Consider the following 20,752-nt stretch of genomic DNA (forward strand, 5'->3'; position numbering starts at 1 on the left):
AGGCCCTGCTGCCCCATTGCCCTCAGGGCCCAACTGACATTTCATTCTCCTCCTCAGGCCAACCTCTACCCCACCGTAGGCCTGCAGACACCTGGGGAGATTGTGGACGCCAACTTTGGGCAGCAGCCCTTCCTGTTTGACATTGAGGACTACATGCGGGAGTGGCGTGCCAAGGTCCAGGGCACTGTCCACTGCTTCCCCATCAGTGCCCGGCTTGGCGAGTGGCAGGCGGTGCTGCAGAAGTGAGTGCCCCACTCCCGCCCTTACCCAGCCCTGCCCCATCCCAGGGGCCTCACTCTCCTGCAGGCCCCTGTACTGCTACCAGCTGCTCTCATGAACTTTAGTGGGTAGCGTTCCTCCTGGAAAGCACTCCTAGGAATGTTCTGCCTGATGCTCTCCTGCTCCTCTCTTCGTTCAGTTCTCCAGAGCTGCTCCTAGTTAAACCTTTGCCCCATCAACTGCATCGGAAGGCCCTGTATATAACATCACCAGCAGGACTGTTTTCCTTCCCCAGGTCATTTTGCAGAGGATGTACTAGGACGCCCTGTGGTCTCTTCCTCTGTGGACTTTTTTTTCCATCATAGGGAGTATCTATCATGCCATGACTCTGGCCTGAGGTCACCTCTCAGGGTCAGATCCAGCTAAGTCCTTTGCATCTGTGGCAGTGGTGGTAAGAAGAGAGTCCTTCCTAGGGCCAACCTAGCTGGCTCTTGGGGGCTTAATTCCCAGACTCTTCTGGGAGCCAGTCTTGCTGAGAATCCCAAGGGAGGCCAGATATGGGTCTCTCTTCCACTTGCCAGCTGCAGGCCTGAGTGAAGCAATGACTGGTACCCACTCTGCCAGGAGGTGGGTTAGTTTGTGAGCTTGGCTCCCAAGGGTGGGCAGAAAAGGGCTGGGCTTCTGCCAGCCCTGGTCATTGCCCTGCAGACCCCGGGGTACCAGAGTCCAGTGGGTGGGGGTGGGGTGCACACTGGGTTCTTTGTGCAGCCTTCCTCTCTTGAGGGATTGGTATTGAGGCAGGCCCCATGGGAGAGTGGAGGCAGGGGCTAGGTGGCCAGACCCTTCCCAGGAATAGCAGCACTACTACATCTTGTTCCCAGCCCCCAGAAATTGTAAGAAGCCCTTCCTCAGAGGGCCAGCACTGTGCCAATCCCCATGGCAGGCTTGCTGGGACAGGCAGGGGGAGAGGTGGAGCTGCCCCAGCTGTTGGGGGAGGGACTAATACTCTCAGCTGACAGGGCTTGGGCTCAGCACGTGGATGTATTTATTTACATGTATGATTTTGTGTGTCTGTGTGTGTTCATATGTAGTGTTTGCTAAGACCTGAATATAACTGATATCCTGGGATATCACTTCACTTTATGGACATTGTTAATGGCTATATTATCTCGCAAACACGTTTGTCACAAGTCGTTTGGCTGGCTTCCCTTGGTGGTAGATTCAGGTTATTTCCTCTCTCTTGCTTTTGTAGGTCACCCTTCTGTACATAAAAGAGTTTTCCATATTTAAGATTGTTTTCTGGGTGTCCTTTCAAGAAGTGGAATTACTGCATCAAAGAGATTGTACATTTTAGTGGCCTCTGATGTGCATATGGACTCATTTGAATCCTGTTTTGTCAAGAAATTTTGCCCTTATGTTTATAATAATATAATTATTATAATTCTTATTCATAATATAATGTTATATGCACATAATTTCTTAATAAGAGGTTGTATATATTGACTTCTCGCTTTGTGCTAGACACTTTATCTCATCTACCCCTTAAAACACGAGGGAACACATAGCTGAACTTCTGTGCCTTCCACATGACAGCCCTTCAGACATTTGTGTTTGACAATTATAATAATGACATTGACATATGCACACACCAAAGTATTCACTTTTGTCCACATCAGATATGAGGGCCCTTGTGTGCCACTGCTTAGCCAGCTCTGGGTGGGATTACATGGTGTCTGGGTGTCAGGCTTCTCAGGGCCATCTCCCAAAGATTGGTTCCTGGTGGCCATGTCACTGCCTGAAACCTTGGCTTCTTGGGCCCTTGATTTGTGGTGTATCGTGGAGTTGTGGGTTAGCTCCCCATCACCCTCTAGAGCCAACATTCTTGAGGGCCAGGTGCACCTGAGCTGAAATGCTTCTGCCGGGCGCGTGGGGCACCTGCAGAGGAGCTCCTGGGTCTGTACAAGGTACGCACGTGGCATGCATCATCGCTGGGCAGCTGCCAGACTGCTTGGCTGGCCACCCGCCCTTCCAGGAAGCCTTCAGAGAGACCCGGCAGTCTCTGGGTTTGCTGCAGGTTCCAGGAGGCAGCCACTTCGTAAAGAGATGATATGTGCCTCTGTGTGTACTTTTGATATCACGCTTGGCTGCTTGTGGGCAGCATATCCCAGAGAAACTGCAGCCACTTCTCCAAGCTGTGAGGACAGATGTGGTGACCTGCCCCTCCGCTGCCTGATTGCATGAGCCGTGGGGGAAGTTTTCATTTTGTTTCAGCCCCTTTATTCTCATTCTGTGGCAGTTGCATCTTTAAGATATGTTTAGGGAAGACCTTACAGGGAGATAGTCTGTCCCATCAGGGAGTCAGTCAGAAATGCAGTTCTTAAGTGTCACCTTGAGTGTTTCCTTTTTTCTAGCATGGTCTCATCTTACCTGGTGCATCATGGGTATTGTGCCACGGCCACGGCTTTTGCCCGAATGACTGAAACCCCGATTCAGGAAGAACAAGCGTCCATAAAGAACAGACAAAGTAAGATTGATTCTCCTTTCCCCCCTCCCTCCCTCCCCTGCCCCTAATTCTGCTGTCTGGCTCGTGGCAGCCTTGGGTAACCTGTCAGGAGTCTGTTCAGCTCAGGTCCTCACTAGAAGACCAGCCCACAGCCCAGCCCCAGGCCCTGCTGCTGTCCGTCTTTCAAGTCAACACTGTCCAGAAGGACAGTCCAGCAGCATGGAAATACCTCGGTGCAGCCTCCCTAGCACATACTCTGTCGGCCTGGCACAGGCTGGGGGCTGGTATGGCTGGATCCGCCTCCTCCATGCTTGTTTCCCGCTGCATCCTGGATTCCACTCAGCCTCCTGTTCATGGTCTTCTAGAAAGAGTGTGTTTGCATCTTACCAGGCCAATGCCCTGCCTTTCCCACTGTTTACTCAGCCTTAGTGGTTCTGCCTGCCCCTGGCCAGAGAGGGGCCTGAAGTAGTGAGACCGGGGAGGCTGGTGCTCCGTGGCCGCTGGGGTAGGCCTCTCTCTGCTTCCCACCTCTGGTCCTGCCCTTTGCAGACAAACAAAGAAGGAGCCAAAGGAAGCGTTGGCTTCCTGGTGTTCATCCTGGCCTGCATGCTGCGGGTTTGGGGCTCTTTTGTGGAAGGAGGGTGTTGGGAAAGAGGAAACAGCCCAGAAAGGAGATAGGAACAGCAGAGGAGAGTGAGGGAGAGTAGGTGTGTGTGGACATGTGTGTCTGTGTGTGCCTGTTTGCGTCGCTCTGAGCCTGTCGTCTCTGTATGTGCACGTGTCTGTGTCTCCCAGAGAAGCTGCACCCAGCCAGACAGACGGAGAGGATCCCAGACTTGGGATCTACAAATGAGAGAGCCTCAGACCCAGACGTTGCTCCCAGCAAGACGCACCAGGCACCAGGGCAAGAGCATGATGCCAGTGGCCTGAGAGGGGTCAGCATCAGAGCTGCCAGTGTGAGGAGGGTGACCTCCTTTCTCAGCAGGGGACACGCTGCAGCCCCTGAAGACGCCAAAACACTGTCCCTGGCTGAGAAACCACACGCTCCCATTGCCACCCCCCGCTGTAAGGCCTGAGGAGAGACGTCTATCTGAAGAGGAGCCTCTTGGGCCACGAAGCTGCCCGGGTGCCCATCCCCAGATTACGCTCCCACAGCCAGGACCTCTCCCCCAGCCCAGGTCCCTGGCAGCCTCTACTCCATAGGAGCAGGCCTCCAAACTCATCCTCCTGCCTCTGGGCTGAGAGCGCCCCCTCCATTTTCCCCTTATTCTTTGAGGACTCCCTGACACTTGACAGAAATCAGAATCTAGTGTGGGGCTGGGTGGCCAGGTTCTTCCTTCAGCCTCTTCTGTGAGCGTCTCAGAGGGCTTGCCACTCTGGGCCAGCCCACTTGACTGTCGGCTGGTCCGTGCTTGGGGCCGGCAGTGTGTAGGCGTGTGGCTGTGAGGAAGGTCTGCGACCCCTCGCTCACTGCCGCATTCTTGCTCTCTACAGAGATCCAGAAGCTGGTGCTGGAGGGCCGCGTGGGTGAGGCCATTGAGACCACACAGCGCTTCTACCCAGGGCTTCTGGAGCACAACCCCAACCTGCTCTTCATGCTCAAGTAAGCTTGGGCACCGCCCACTACCCCATAGCCCAGCTGGTGGTGGGCATATACCACCCGGACCAAGCCCAGAGCGTTGCTGCTCTGCTCCTTCTGCAGGTGCCGACAGTTTGTGGAGATGGTGAATGGGACTGACAGTGAGGTCCGCAGCTTGAGCTCCCGAAGCCCCAAGTCCCAGGACAGCTACCCTGGCTCCCCCAGCCTCAGCCCCCGACATGGCCCCACTAGTTCCCACATGCACAACACAGGTCAGCCACTCTCCAGAGGGCTCTGGGGAGAACTGGTGTGGAGAAGCAGGGCCACCCATACACCCTTCCCAGGGGTGGGCTCAGGGCTTGCTGCTGGATTGGGGAAAGGGAAATGGGACCATTGTAGTTATTCCTGGGGCCCTGCTTGATGGCAAGCTGCCCCTCCTCTTCTAACTGTCCCCTGGCTTTTAGGAGCAGATAGTCCCAGCTGCAGCAATGGCGTCGCTTCCAGCAAGAGCAAACAGAACCACAGTAAATACCCTCCACCCAGCTCTTCCTCTTCCTCGTCATCGTCCTCATCCTCCTCATCTCCATCCTCAGTCAATTACTCCGAGTCCAACTCAACAGATTCCACCAAGTCCCAACCCCACAGCAGTACCAGTAACCAGGAGACCAGGTGCCTGTTCTGCTCTGCTTCCTCCTCCTGCCTTCTGCTCTGCGCCCACTACAGCCTGTCCTTTGAGTGCCACCGTGCCCTTTACCCTCCAACCTCCATCCCAGGTCTGTGCCTGGAATAGTAGCTGCTGACCTGCCAGGCCAGGCATTGGCTCCAGCTTCTGGTCCAATTTGTGATTCAGCTGCCACTTTCCTTGGCCCTGTCTTTCTCCAGAGGCGCTGGACACTGAGAATGTGGTTGCCTCCAAGGATATCAGGCCTCTCAGAACCCCCAGGGTTTATACTAAAGGAGCTTTTACTGGGCTTAGCTTGCAGTCAACCAGGTTGGGCAAGCAGGGGTTTTAGGCTGCAGACTATAGGTGGCTTTCATCAGTCTCCTGGCATGCTTCAGGGCTGACCTGGGTTTGGCTTCCAGAGATACCTATAGGGACTCACCTGCCCTGGTCATTGGGGGTCGGGGGGGGGGTGAATAGAAGAGGTGTGCCAACTCAGAAGAGGGCCAGGGAGGGGAGGGTCACAGAGGCAGCATTGGGACCAGAGTGGGAATGAGGTAACAAGCCTCTGAGATGGCTGGTACCACAGTAGAGCCCAAGTTTTAGAGGCTGGGAAGCCTGGGAGCTGTCCTTTCATGCCCTTAAGGGACCTCAGTTTACCCACAGCAACCTGTGGCTACAGCCTAAATGGAGGCCCAGCTAGGCTGCTCCAACCACACCCCCTTGGCCAAGTCCCACCTCAACCCTTCTCCACAGCGACAGTGAGATGGAGATGGAGGCGGAACATTACCCCAATGGCGTGCTGGAGAGCATGTCCACACGCATCGTCAATGGTGCCTACAAGCATGAGGACCTGCAGGCGGATGAGTCCAGCATGGGTAAGGCCATGGCCTCGCATGCTGTCCCACAGGCAGCAGTGCTCAGTCCCGGTGCCCTCTCGCCTCTGTGGGGGTTGGGTGGGCAGGCTTTGGTGGCTTGAGAAGCTCTGTCCAGATCTGGTCCACTGCCTCCTTAGCCAATCATGAACAGGTGCTTGAGGTGGCAAGGCTGCCTGCTGTCCAGACCAAGTTCCCTGCGTTTGTGGCTGGAGGGGGTTGGTGAGAGCAAGCACCTTTGTGAACACCCTTGCATCTTGCACAGGGTGAGAAGAGCGAAAGCTGCTGAGTCCTGTCTGATTCCTAGACCATGTGCTAGGTGGACTAGGAACAGCTCAGCTCTGGATGGCCCACCTGTGCCTCTCAGCCTTCACTTGCCTCTAGCAGAAGCTGCATCACCCTACCCCACCCCCAGCCAAGGTCTTTCTTGGCCTCTTCTCTTTGGGGTCCCCACCGTAGTCCTCCCTTTCTCTCTTCCTCCCTCCTGATGTGTCCTCTGCTGGGCTCTGGGTGCAGATGATGGGCATCCTCGGCGGCAGCTCTGCGGGGTCAATCAGGCGGCCACAGAAAGGATTATCCTGTTTGGCCGCGAGTTGCAGGCACTGAGTGAGCAGCTGGGCCGGGAATACGGCAAGAATTTGGCCCACACAGAGATGCTGCAGGTACAGAACAAGCTAGGCCCTGATACAGAATGGGCCCCCATTTGGTGGGGGGGCAGGGTGACTCTGGGAGGGCACTGGGAGCAGCAGCCATAGGACAGAGGGGGCTCTAGTCAAGTCTGCAGTGGGAAACGGGACATCCAGGGTACGCCCCACCCTCTCTAGGTTCTGGGGAGGACACAGCCGTACCCAGCCCTACAGTTGGAGTATGTTGTGCCTTCCCTGGGCACCACGCAGGGCCCTGTAGCCCCCTGGTGTGTGTGGTGCATGCCACAGTCCTCAAGAATGCCTTGTCCCTTAGGATGCCTTCAGCCTGCTTGCGTACTCAGACCCCTGGAGCTGCCCAGTTGGCCAGCAGCTTGACCCCATCCAGAGGGAGCCTGTGTGCGCTGCCCTCAACAGCGCCATTTTAGGTAAGTGGCTCTAACAAAAACAGAAGCTGGCCGGTGAGTGCCCGGGGTGGCCCCTTCACCCCTCCCTAGGAATTGCTGATGTTTGTCCAAATCAGGGCAGTGAGCTCTGCCCAGAGGCTCTCTGGTGGCCCACAGGACTCTTGGGCTCCTGTGGCTGAACCTAAACTCTGACCTCCCTCTGCCCAACGGAGTTGGCTGGCTAGACTATGACCATGGGCCCAGGCCAGCTCATTGCTCTAAAGAAAGCTAAGGTTCACAGGTTCCTGGCAGGGCCACGGCCTGGTGGCTGGGACATGCTCACACAGAGACACATGAACATGCTGTTCCGAGAGAGTCTGTCCACTCCCCCCACCTTCTGCTCCCAAGGGAACTTTGACCTGGGTGCAGCCGTGAGCAGGGCAGTGACGAGGCCTTGTCTCTTCTCCACAGAGTCTCAGAACCTGCCCAAGCAGCCCCCTCTGATGCTCGCCCTGGGCCAGGCATCTGAGTGTCTACGGCTCATGGCCCGAGCGGGCCTGGGATCGTGCTCCTTTGCCAGAGTCGACGACTACTTGCACTAGCTGACCACACTGGCTGGCCCCGCCTGGCCCTCCCTCGGCCCCAGGGCTGGAGCAGCCCTGCCCTCCATCGGCACTGGTGCAGGGACCTGGAAGCCATGGGCAATGTCCACTCCTCCTGCCTGGCCTCCCCCGTTCCTTTCCTTCCTTCCTTTCTTTTTCTCTCACCCTCGGTCTCCCGCTCTCCCCCCTTCACGTGCAGCGGCCTGTGACACAGTATTGGCTGGTTACTCTCATGTAGCGCCTTCTGTTTTGAAAGAGGGAGTTTGTTTTGAGGAGAGGTTGGGGTGTTTTAATCTTTTTTTTTTTCCCGCTCCTGACTGAGCCACCAGTATTTATCTCTGGAGAGTTTGTGCTGAGCTGGTTTCTGCTAATTTAGTGATGAAGCCTATCCAAGTTGGTGATAGCTTATTATTTTCATAAATAAAAAAAAAATGAGATTATATATATATATATATATTAAAAAAGACAGTATTTATCGTAGTGTTCGTGGTCCAGCACCTCTTGGGTGAGGCTGTCCAGACACCATATGTTTTTATTTGAGTCCAACTCATTAAAAAAGAATCATCTCTGTCACCTCAGCCAAGTGATTCGCTTATTTCAGGCTTCCCCTTTGTTGAGCCACAGGCCAGCTGCAGGCTAGGGAAGCCCAGTGGGCTTTGGGGGCCACATAGTGGGCAGGTCAGGCTAAGCTGGTTTGCAGCATCAGAGAGGTGTGGGTCCCTAGGCCCCTGAGAGCCGAACTGAGCAGAGAACTGCAGGGCCAAGGGTCCAAAGAAGAGATGAGTTGGCCCAGGGCTACACAGCAAAGCAAGGGAGTAGAGGGTCCTTGGCCAGCACGCTCTCTACCATTCTGCCCTGCCTCTCACTGCCTGCCTTGCCTCTCTCTCTCTTCCCCTTTCAACATCCTGCCTCCCCTCGTTGTTAAGATGGCCAAATAATTCATTTACTCTAAATTGTTTGCCTGGAAACTACCTGCCTTTGACCTGAGAGCTGCTGTGTGTCAGGCTGCAGGGAGGAAGTCTCCATACCCAGGACAGAGGCCCTTGAGTACAGGGGCTGCCTTCTTCCTGCCTGGATCTTCACCATCTCTGCACAGCTTTGATGGAATTGATGCTTGAGAAGCCAGGACCTCGTGGAGATAGATTTTTGGGCTGCCAGTCACTGGAGTGGATGGAACTCTTGACCCCCTAGGCCAGGCCTCACTGCAGCTGTGCAGGCAGCTCCTTGCAATTTGGCCCTGGCCACTCTTTGGAAAGACTGTTATGAATATTTGCTGGCCAGAGGAAGGGACCTCATGGGCTTTACAAATGTCCCACTGTCCATGTCAGACGGATCCTCATAGCTAGTGGGTCAAAAACAGTCCCGGTACTGCCATCGGGAAATCAGGAGAGGAAGGGCTAAGATGGCTGCCAGGACTTGGGCCGGCCATCTGTGGAGAGGACTGACTGCCCAGGAGTAGGAAAGGAAGGAGGCCTCCTACACAAGCCCAGGAGAGGCTGGGATTTCCCCATCTGCTTCACAGTGGGAGGGAGTGCACAAGCAGCCCCTGCAAAGGGACAAGGTCAGAAGTCGAGCTTCCAGTCCCTGCCTGGATCTGCGCTGGCCAAGCTCCTGCTCTCCATCAGTGGATACAGGAATGGTTGGTATGGCCTGAGGTATTCAGTGCCCACCAGAACTCACTGGGCCTACAGCTGGACAACAAGAGAAATGATTGAGTTGGACTAATTGCTGGTGATGGGGTCAGGACCCTTGGCCCCGTGCTCTCCCAGAATTCTGCCCTGGGACATGAATGATCCTGTAGGCTGCTGCTTTTTCATGGTCCCTACTAGGGCCCCAGCTGGCATCCCAGAAACCACGACCCATCAGGGAGGTGTTGTCCTGTCTGTAGAAGAAATTCATCCTGTGCAAACCTGAGGATGCCTAGGTCCCAAACCAAGAGGTTGGAAACATCAGGCTCTTAAAATGGTCAGAAGCAAGCAGGATTGGGAATTAAAACCAGAGGCTTTTGCAATTGGAATGAAGTTCAGAGAACATCTACTCCACCAATCCACTCCTTTTATAGATAGGAAACAGGCCCAGGAGATTAAGTGACTTGGCCAAAGTCACACAACAAAATTAGGGCAGAACTGGGAATAACCTTATCCCTGTGGATTGGACAACACTGTTTAGTCCTAAAGCTGAATGGCTGGTGAGGGGTTAGGCTGGTGAGGCCTCCAGCAGTGTCTGAGCAGTTGGTACCTTCAGGGGTGTGTCAGGGATGGGGATGGGTGCTTGGGCTTGGGTTGTGGAGCAGCTGAGAGGGCCCAGGAGGGCTCAGGACAGCTGCGTGCTGCTTGGGGTTGGGTGTCCGCCTGGCTCACACTCAGTACCCACGGCCACCTCCCCATTTTCTGTGCCTTATCTCACTGTTTCAGCTGAGTCCAAGTTGTTTACTCTGTTCCTCTCCAGAGGGGCTCTCTGTCCCAGTTGGACAGCATACCTTTGGGACATAAGCCTTTGCCCCACAAGCCGTGGAGAGGACCAAAATCAAGCTGCTTGAGCCCACTGTCTTGCTGATAGTCCAGGCCTGCCTGCCAGCCCAAGGAGCCCCTTGTGCACAACCAGTCCTGCCAGCCTGCTTCCAAGGAGCTGAGAGTGGGGAAGGCACCTGGGAGGAGTTCCAATGAAGCGCTGGACTTGAACCAAGGAGGCAGGAAGAAGACCTGGTTCTGTTGGGTTGTTCAGCCCTGGGGGAGCAGCCTTCCCTACTTACCTTTTCCTCTTGCTCCACCAAATGGTCGCTCCTTCCAGAGCAGAAACTGGCAGATGCGCAAAGAAAGCCAGAACCCCTATTCCTCACCCACATGGGTCTGTGGCTGGGTGTAGGCCGGCAGAAAGGGACACCAAGAGATGGAGGAGCAGGGACTGCCCAGCCTTCCAGCACCTTCCTACTCCTTAAGCAAGCACAAAGAAGATGAGGCAGAGACCTGTCAGAGCTGAAAGTTCCTTTGGTTGCTCACAACTCAGGTATGCACACCGTGTGGCAGCTGGGCAGCGGAGCCCTACTTGACTGCCAGTCCCGTGCACCCGGACCTGTGGCCAGATTGTGGACTCTGGCTGCCTCAGGCGCCGCCTCTTTGCATTGGGTTTTCCTCTGTTAGTAACTACAGCCGACACAGATGTCCTCCACATTGTGCACACTGGTTCTGCCTTTGTCCTCGCAAGTTGATACTTGGCATTAGCATGAAACTTGTGGGTGTGGGAGGGTTTAGAGAGAATTCTAACACAAAACATCCTATTAAATTGTACTTGAGAGATGAAAAAACTCCTGTTGTATTTTGACAGAATTATTTTTATTAAAATACACATCCATGAGCAGTCACGAGTGTCTGGTCTCTGTTGTGAGTCTTAACTGGGATTGGCACCTATAGTGAGGCACAGCTGTTGTGGAGGGCTTGGCCCCTTCCCAGTCCACTTCTCCAGTGCCCAGGCCTCTGATGTCTCCTCAAGGACTCTCAAGACTTTTGCAAGACCCCAAAGAACATAGGTACTTAAGCTTTGATTCTCTCCCAAGAAACAGCTTTCATCTGAGACAAAGTAGCAAATTCAAAAAGGTGGGCCATAGGAAATTAACCTTTCTCAGCTTCATTTTCCCTGTTCTTAACATTTAATCCTGCTGCCCCATGGTGATAGAGGATTACAGCATGCATAGGGCAGGGTTTGGCACATAGGGACACAGTACATTTGACCTCCCTGCCTCCATGAGGATGCTCCCTGGTGTGACTGGCCTGCTCCTGCCTCAAGCTGCCTCCTCTGCCCCCAAGGCATCAGGGTTTAATGCAGAGGAGGGATAAAATAGATTATGCTGCTGTCCACCTGGAGGTAAGACTAGAAGCAAAGAAACCAGCTAGAAGGCCAAGGCCAAACACAAGAAGGCAGGTTTGAGAAATATTTAGGGAATGTTAGAACCACAGGATGAGTGACCCAGTGTGAGGGAGATTGGAGTAGCAAGAGACAAGGCAATTGCAGGCTTTCAGTTGGGGTAAAAGGATGAATAATACAGGGATATATCCTCCACAAGATAATACAGAGAACAGAAGGGAATGGGTGGTGGCTAAAAGTCAGTGGAGTTTGCTGGAGAGCATATAAATCCGTATCTCCGAGAGATGTTTCCTGGAGTTGGAAAAGGGTTCTTTCTGTGGCCCAGTAAATAATCGAAACTGTCGTGGGTGCTCATAGTGAACATCACCTGCTAATTAAAAGCTCTAGGACTTCCCTGGTGGTGCAGTGGTTAAGAATACGCCTGCCAATGCAGGGGACACGGGTTCGATCCCTGGTCCAGGAAGATCCCACATGCCGAGGGGCTACTAAGGCCGCGCACCACAGCTACTGAGCCTGTGGTTTAGAGCCCTCGAGCTACAACTACTGAGCCCACGTGCCACAAACAACTACTGAAGCCCACTCGCCTAGAGCCCGTGCCCCGCAACAAGAGAAGCCACCACAATGAGAAGCCTGGGCACTGCAATGAAGAATAGCCCCTGCTCTCTGCAGCTAGAGAAAGCCCACACAGCATTGAAGACCCAACACAACCAATAAATAAATACATAAATTTATTTTAAAAAGTGATAAAAAATTTTTTTAAAAGCTCTAAAAATCCTGTGTTAAGATGTGTAGCTTAACCCAGCATTTTCCAAACTTACATTACTACAGAATGCTTCACTCGGGCAATTTACAGGACTCTCAGGGAAAAGCTAGTGTGGAGGGAAGGGTGGAGTATTAGATGAAGCACAGATGTCCTGGTTCCATAAGTAAAGCCACAGTAAATTCATTTCCCTCCACATACATTTCCAGCACAGCCTGTTTTACACGAAGGCTTACAAGTATATTTCGCTGCTCTAGTGGACAGTCTGGTGAAACAAAGGGTAGTCTCGTTACAAAGTGGTATTTATTTGGGAGGGAAATAGGTTCCAGTAAAGAGATGAGGAGGACTAAGGTTACAGTCTTGAAGAGCGCTGACATGTAAAGACCAACCAAAGAACATCCAGTAGAGGACCTCAGACGGGCACGAAAAAGCAAGTCGTTACGAGTCAGAAAGCCGAGAAGTCCGGCGAGTTCGAGAGAACTGTCGCTCTGCAAAGATAGATCGTTATCCAGCAGCAGACCTTCCTTCATTCCGAGGCAACCAATGTCCACCACAGTACTCAGAACCTCCTCGCTCCTGCTGCCGGGAGACGGACCGGAAAGAAGCCTAGGCTGCAAAACCTCTCCCTCTGCCGCCTCCACCGCCGGAAATGAATGACCACGGCTTCCAGCCAGACTGCTTAACCTCCGCCCCCAATCAGTGAGCATGCGCAGCTCCTGGTCACGGCCCCTCCCAGCGCTGGTCCACTCCCGTTGGGGAGCATGCGCAGACCTCCCGCCGTCCCTCCCCTCCCCTACCGTTCCAAAGACCCCGGTTCCTTAGAAACCTGGCGGCGCGTTCACTGTGGCGGTTCGCTGGATTCCGGGGCCCGTGCGTCCCCGCCAGCCTTCCTCACGGAGGACTGGTGGACGCCGAGACCCGTCCGGACCCATGGTATCCGGTGCGGCTCAGGGCGGGGGCTGCCAGCGTGCCAGGTGAGAGGCGGCCCGCGACGGCGGGTGAGAATGAAGATCTTTGGGCATGGCGCGGCGGCGAGCGGGCGCCGGCCGGGCCTCCTCAGCGGCCCGGCGCCCGAGGTCGGAGGCGAGGATGCGCGGAGCCTGGGCTGGAGGGGGCCGTTGTAACTGCCAGCGCGGGCTCGGAGTTCGGGGGTCACCCCAGAGTTCGTCCTCCCGCCTCAGAAATAGGACCTGCAAGTTTGGTCGTAGAATTTTAGAATTTTGGCTCCTGAAAGGACCTTGGCCATAATCTGTCCCTTTACTGGTCACGAAAACCTAGGCTCCCCCGCCCTGCCAAGCAGATCCCCTACCTGTGTGAGGACCGACGCTTTCTGGATAAGGATGTGAGGTATGGGAACCTCAGACAAAGGGCTCGTGGGGTAGCTGGTCCATCGTCTTTCAGAGTTAGATGGGATTTTGGGGGATAAATCTTTAAGGAAAGAGCGTTCAGGTGGCAGGTGGGAGAAGGGACACTCCAGAAAGTGCAGATGGCTCTACCAGTCCCGGAGTGTCCACTGGCCAGATCTCCCTGGGCCTGACCTACCTTTGAAGCTCAAGAAGGAAGCAAATGGACTTGCGGAGACAAAAGGTAAGGTGAAGTATTCTCAAGGCATTATCACGTGAATGGTGAGGGAGGAAGAGGGGGCCGGGAGATCAGGACTTGTGAATGGTAGTGTGAAGAATTTACAGCAGAATCTAAACAACTAGACAGGGAATAGAAGAGTTTAAAGCTGCCTTGGATAGACACCAAGGAAGGTTATAAACCTTGTTTGCGATCATTGTTCCCACAGTGTCATGCTGAGGGCAAGACACATGAGGAAGGAAGTAGATGGTTTTTGAGTATCCAGAACCTGGTGGCGCAGGAAGCAGAGGACCTTTGTAAACTATGGGGCACAAAGCTCTGAGAAGGAAGAGCCCTGCGTCTGTGACCGTGTGGTTGAATGGAACATCTGTTCAAATTAGAAAAGACACTTAATGCATTATTGTGATATAGAGAGATATGGAGAAGGTGGTAGTCAGGGAATCTAGATACATTCTTGATAAGGAAACTCATTTCCTTCTGAAAAGCTGCATCAGGGAACAAGAGTTTTAAGGCCATCCATTTTACAGAAAACATGGAAAAGTTATTGCTTTGGACTAGGAGTTTAGAGAATCTATCTGTAGCAAGAGCTGAAAATTTTTGGCAGACAGTTCTATGAGTGTACACCCACCCCCCACACCCCCTCCTCCATTTTACAGCTGAAGATTCTGTTATGAGAGACTTTCTCTTACCACCTGATTGTTCTATACTTTTCCTATGGAATGATTGGTCTGGATCTGATCTTTTATTTTTATTTGCCAGGAAAATTAAAGTATGTGATTTCTGTAGTAATATAGAACCCATTAGTAGTAGGATTAGCATGAAAAGTACTCGCCCAAAAGACATAAATATTTGTAATATGGGGAAAAGAAGTGTGTGATTTTTAAAAGATGGTCCCTGATTCTAATCTTCAAAGTCAGTTTGTTGCTAGCTTGATAAAACTAATTTTCATTGTGTATTTGACTTTGCAGCAGGGTTTTGTTTTTTGTTTTTCTCTTAGAGTGATAAGAGAAGATGCACTGAAAGTATGATAATGTTAATAGGTCAAATTAGTTTAACGAAGAAAGCTTTGTTCTTCCTTTGTCCATAACTATGGCTATTTCAGCTGTGCATTTTATTGCTGTTTCTTCCATCTATGGAAATGTTTGTATAAATACCTCAAGAGATAATGGGGTATTATCAGAAGGGTGTGTAATCTGTGGGGAACATTGGCACTGTTAAGCAAATCCTGTCAGAAAAGCTTTATGAAAGTCATTGTATTCTGTGTAGAAACCCTCATTACTTTAGCGTTGGCTCAGATAGAAGACAGACAAGTGGGCCAAAATCAAAGTAGATGGAAGGGAGCAGTTACCATCTGTGGCGCTGGATAGGGTGTGGGAGGGTGTCTTGAATGTCAGTGCAAATACTTCCTTGAATGAGTATTTGGAGAAGATACTGCTTAAATGTGGTGAGTGTGCCCCATGGATTTATGTGCATTACTTTAGCCCCCTAATCAGAAAGACACTTGTTTTCAGAGGAGAAAGATGGGCATACAGACTCTCAAAGTGTTTCTTCATTTCTATGGCAATGAAACCTTTGACAAGTAATTAACATCCATTTCATTTTCTGGGGCAGCTGAGGGCAGTTATCAAATCTGGCCTGTAATAAAGTAATCAACAGTATTTAACAGACCAACTTACCAGATAAACCAGTAATGCTAACAGTATTTACTTTCACTGAACTGATTTTCTAGTTATACAATAAGAGAAGAAATGAAATGGGGACACAGTGTCATCTGGTGTAGGAAGTTGTAATACAGAGTTGGTGTTCAGAAAACACGGGAATCAGCGACCAGTCACTTAGAAGCGAAAGAGCCCTACTGATGCCTAACAAGTCATTTGTGTGTATTTATAATAGGAGGTCCAATTCCAGGATAAATCCACTATTGGAATTGGACAGTGTCTAGAGAAAAATTGGAGATTTTGCTGTATTTGAGAATTCGTATACAGCATAGTAGTAGGACATTATTTTTCTTACATACAAAAAAAAAAAAAAGCAACTTTGTATTAGTAAACTTCAAGAGAGCCTAAAAGTCCAAATTACTTGAAAATTTAGCTATCAGGTGCTTTTAAGAGTGGGGGGTGAAAGAGTTGAAATAAGCTTGGGCTCATGGAAATCAGAATGAGAAAAGATACTGAGAAAAACATGAAAATGGTAAGACTTCCCAGCACACTAACATTCACTTATGAATTATACAGTAGGTTATTAAAGTACCATTTCTTTAAACCCAGACAAAGGAAATGAGAAATGGAGTAAATATTTCTGTTTCACGGTGATGGGAATGAACACTTAGAAAATAGGATTAAACATTAAGAATGAAGAGATGGATCTTCCTGAATTACTTAAATACACTCAAACTCTACCCTTAACGTGTGTTCTTTAAGTCCCTGCTCTTAGAAGGGGAGTTGCAAGTAGTGCCTTTATCTAGGTACTGTTAGTTTTAAAGGTTGCCAGTGACAAAATGCCATACTCTTTGGGACCTAGGATTGCCAGGAATTGCTGCCGGGGTAGCTCAGTCTCCCCACTACCTCTCAGAGCCATTTTGGGAAGCTTCTTCTGTAGTGATTCCTATCTGTCTTCTACCATGAAAGATTAGGAGTGACGGCTTTGAGGAATGGCAGCTAAGTGCTGAGCACAGTCTTCCTTTCTGTCCTGAGATAACTGTGCTCCTCTCAAACTGTCAGCTCTCAATTTCTCATGAGGACAGATAATCCCAAAATACAACTGGAAACACTTCTACTTGGCTTTGAGATTTACCATATCACGTTACAACCTCAAAATCTTTATTATTTACTTTCATAATTATATTTTGCTTAGAATGATAGTTAGGCAAATCATATAATTTCTGGGCCATAATTTCTTAACCTGTATAATTTATAACAGAAAACAATTTGAAAATTACATAAATGTCTTACACTAGAGAAAGGAAAAGCTGGTTCATGTAGTCAGTAAAATACCACATAACACTTAAAAACTGTGATAACATGAAAAATGTTTATGTCAAAATAGTAAGTGAAAAAAGAAATCAGGATACAAAGTTGTGAATACAGATTGACTACAAGTACCTCAAACAGATGTAGAAACCTGGCAAAAAGGAACATGAAAAGAACATAGTAATTTTCTATGAGTAAATATTTAAGAAAAAAACAAACAGCAGAACTCTCCTGAAAGTTTCTTGTATGTGTAAAGAATGATACTGAACTTGTTTTCTCTCTGTGAGCCTTCACCCCTTCCTGCTCTCTGACTGTATTAAAAGTGGTAGAGGGAGAACACTGGCAGGGATGGGGCAGCACTGATGTTTCCTAGCTCAGGTGTCATGAACCAAACAGTAGTGCGGTTACCTGGATAGTGAATTTACGTGTATGTATTTGAAAGGTGACTGTACAGATCTTATGCTGCTTTCTAAGACTGCTATTTCTTTTGCTGCTTGTTGATGAATAGTTTTGACCCTTAGGGTCTCTTTTGGTGCTTGCTGATGGATGGTTTTGTATTACAGCATCTCAAAGCATATTATAGGATGTTCCACGTGGTTAATGGTTTCTGCAGCCCGGTGGTGGTTCCTGCTAGGAAATGGTTATCATCTCAGAGGGGCCTCTCTAGGGGTGGCTCTGGGAGCCTGTGAGATGTGTATTTGTCATCCAGGCATCCTCTCATTGTCAGGGAGATGGGGGATGGTAGAGAGATCAGCTGTACTTCCCATTAATTTTCAGCCTTTTGCACTCATATTCCTGGGCCGGGGCTAAGGGGGCATAGCTTGCTTTTTTAAGCAATGGGGGAAATGATTGAACATAGTATTTCTTATCTGATCTTATTTTCAAAACTGAATCATTGTGCTTAAATGTCTGTTCTGGTTCCCCCAACTCAGGGCTTGCTCCTGGTCATACTGGTTATTCTTCTAAAATTATTGTCTTTATTTCTCCTTCCTTCACGGCTTGGTATTCCTGACATACTAAGATTATTGTCCAAAGAATATTTAAATGCCTTCAAGTAGTTTCCCAATTATTATAGGAATGTTACCAAAATACCTTGAAGTATTAAGTTAGGTGGGCATATCGCATATACATCCTGTATTTTATAACCAGCCTCCTTCATTACACATTAACCAAAAGGAAAACCAAAAAAAGGGGGTAGTGTGGCAAAGACTGTCCTGAGATTAGATTATTTTATGTCTCACATTTAACACATCTGAGCATGATCATGGCCTAATTGGTAAGCAGTTTTCTGCATACAAGTAGGGAATGTTTGTGAAGGGCACCAGGCATGTCCAGTCACTGGAGAACCCCTTAACCTTCCTGGTGACCGGAAGCCATGTAACAGAGTTAGAGAACACTGGTCAGGGTTGTTGTGCTCTGGGGTGCCCTACGAATATCCTACACCCCAAATCTGAAGGAAGGCAGATAGGTAACTCTCTGAAGTGTCTCTTGCTGCCATAGAAATAGCCATTTTCACAGCGACAGGATGCTTATATCCATATAGAAGGTGGAAAACACAAAGAAAACTTCAGTAAATTAGGTTTGCACATTGAAAAATATTTTATCATTATAATTAAAAACTCATCCTCTTCTTGGGATTACGGGTAAAACCAAAGTATGTAATATGCCTCTCTCTAGGGTTGGCTACTTCACATGCATCACGGCCAAGTGTGCTTTACCTCAGCAAAGGCAGAGTCTTTGTCACATGCCTGCCAGTCATTGTGTTCCTCTGTCAGATCATTCCTTGGTATTCAGCTGTGGGTGTAGCAAGAAATGGAAACTAAGCTCTAGGGACCTGACCTGTCTGGATCACTGCTCAGTGCCCCACCTTCTGGCATAATGCCTGACTTGTTGCCCTTACAAATATTAGGGAATGAATGAGGAAAGAACTCTGGTGACTGGCTACTGTGCCATTAAATGGCGTGAGGGAGCACAGGAGAAGAAGAGGAAAGATGATTTTGGGTTGGGAGAAGCTAGTAGGTCGCTCACTCGGGTAGAATTTCCAGTAGACACTTAGAAGTATAGAGCCAGTTAAGAACGTTTGCGTGGAGATCAGACTGAGGTTAAAGGATTACATAAAGTAGCTCTATGAGAGAGTAGGGCTGAGGATGGAATTTTCAGGTTGATGTCAGTCTAGAACTCACTGTTAAGGTGGTCTTTGAAAAAATAACCTTGTAACTGTCAGACTTTCAAAAGCAATAAAGAATTAATATAGCTGGTAGATAAGTACTTTTTCTTACTGTAATCATCAGCTGAAACTAACTTTCAGGTCTAATAGTTACCCAGATACCTCTGTGGGTGTTCAATTTACTTCTCCTTTATGACCCAATTTAGCTGACCCTTTTGTGCACTGGGTAGTTACACGTCATTAAACAGGTCATTAGGCCTTTCATTAGTGTCCCTCCTAGGACACTGTGTGGAGGGGAGCATGGAGATGGGGAACTGGCATCTTTGGCTAGGGCTAGGTATGCTCTCTCACTCTCTGATGGCTGCCTAACAGTTTACCTCCGCGTCAGCTTGTAGAGATGGGAGAATAGCACTTCTTTTGTTCTCTATATGTCATTGAGTCAGTGTAAGACACTTAAACAAATCATAGGAAAACTAAACCTTTCCCAGAGCCTTTGGATCTTTGAAACCCAGGGACCAAAGCATTTGTCATAACTCATTTGTAAAATTCAGTACCTTTTTGTTTAGTTTGGCTTTTATTTCTCAATGGAAACATAAATGTAGGTAAAGAAACTTCCACATTTATCTGAGCACAGTCCTGCTGAAAGCAGTGTTACCCTTTCAGACTGTAAGTACAAGCTGGTTCATGGGGAGCTCTAGCTGTACTGGAGATAGTCCCTCTGCTGTGAACATGCAGTTCAGAACTCAAGCTGCATACTTCCCCAGCTCCTGCTAGGGCTCCAGTGATGAGGTGTGGTTGTCTTTCCTCTTTAGGTCCAGCTCTGCTATGCACGCAATGACAGCCTGTCTACCACAATGGCTCAATTCCAGATGTTGGGAGGCCAACAGGAGGGCTGGGGGACAATTAGACATACCTTCCTACTTAGTTCTTGGTACATGACTGATGTTGAAGGCCACATGGAAGGCTACTTATTTCTCTACCAGATTCCTAGGTTTTGCATAATGAGGATTGAGCTTAAAATTGACCTCTACATTTTAATTTACCATGCTCAAGAATTATGCTTTTATGTTATAGATCCCTTTGCAACTGGATGTCATGTCATGTTACCCCCTCCTACAGTGACGTTCCACATGTCAGCTCTGGAGCATCATTCAAAGAAGCTTATATTCAGGGAGTTCCCTGGTTGTCCAGTGGTTAGGACTCAGCGCATTCACTGCTGGGGCTCGGGTTCAATCCCTGGTCAGGGAACTAAGATCCAGCAAGCCCTGTGGTGCGGCCAAAAAAACCCAACCAAACAAACAAACAAGCTTATACTCTTTAAGATTTTAAACCACTTTATTTAAAATAGGAAGGAAAAGAAGAACTTGAGCAGGAAAAGCTGTTGCCTTCTAGTCCGTGCAGCTACCGCACAGGCTTTGAAAAGTTGACTTCTTGATTCATCTGTTCTTGCACTTATTCATTCGTATGCTCATTCCTCAGTCATTACTCAGCACCTACTCAGTGCTTCACTGCTCTGTCTTGGTGGCAGCCGTGTGTGAGATAGGCAACCTCTTGACATCATGACAGACCCCAGTGAAGTGTGATGGGCTCTGTGAAAGCCAAAGCTCAGACACAGCTTCTCTGAAGAAGTGGTGTTTAAGTGAAGGTCTAACATATCTGAGAAGGAGTTATCCTGAGGAAATAAGAAAAAGAAAAGATTGTTTCAAGCAGAGCAAACAGTTTGGACCAGAGTCTCAGAGCAGGACTGAAGGAGTTAGATTTGGTAGCTGCTCGCATGCTGAGTGCAGTGTTAAGGGGAAAGTGGTGAGGTGGAGAGATGGGGAAAGGCCCGACCCACACTGGGGAGAGCCCATCAAGGAATTTGGGCTTTATCCTAGAGTCACTTAGAGGCTGGGGAAGGAAATGGTCCAGGAGAACAGTTGGATGTCTGTTCAGGGAACCAGAG

General features: G+C 49.7%; 2 protein-coding genes across 3 annotated transcripts in view; both read left to right on the forward strand.

The window, feature by feature from the left end:
• The window catches only part of RANBP10 (RAN binding protein 10), a 72,577-nt gene extending 61,757 nt beyond the window's left edge, over positions 1-10,820 (forward strand). The window contains exons 6-14 of the mRNA XM_057711663.1: positions 58-242; positions 2,631-2,743; positions 4,217-4,325; positions 4,425-4,573; positions 4,766-4,970; positions 5,719-5,840; positions 6,354-6,499; positions 6,798-6,909; positions 7,339-10,820. Coding sequence (XP_057567646.1) covers positions 58-242; positions 2,631-2,743; positions 4,217-4,325; positions 4,425-4,573; positions 4,766-4,970; positions 5,719-5,840; positions 6,354-6,499; positions 6,798-6,909; positions 7,339-7,469 — 1,272 coding nt within the window. The 3' untranslated portion in view covers positions 7,470-10,820. The remainder of the gene's footprint in view (positions 1-57; positions 243-2,630; positions 2,744-4,216; positions 4,326-4,424; positions 4,574-4,765; positions 4,971-5,718; positions 5,841-6,353; positions 6,500-6,797; positions 6,910-7,338) is intronic.
• Positions 10,821-12,842: 2,022 nt separating this feature from the next.
• The window catches only part of GFOD2 (Gfo/Idh/MocA-like oxidoreductase domain containing 2), a 53,660-nt gene continuing 45,750 nt past the window's right edge, over positions 12,843-20,752 (forward strand). Inside the window, exon 1 of one of the 2 annotated variants that reach the window (XM_057712981.1) lies at positions 12,843-13,088. The gene's annotated coding sequence lies outside the window, so the exon portion shown is untranslated. The remainder of the gene's footprint in view (positions 13,089-20,752) is intronic. The other variant, XM_057712980.1, reaches the window with a different exon arrangement.

This window comes from Hippopotamus amphibius, chromosome 16 (assembly GCF_030028045.1).
Source record: "Hippopotamus amphibius kiboko isolate mHipAmp2 chromosome 16, mHipAmp2.hap2, whole genome shotgun sequence".
NCBI classification, from domain to species: Eukaryota; Metazoa; Chordata; class Mammalia; order Artiodactyla; family Hippopotamidae; genus Hippopotamus; species Hippopotamus amphibius.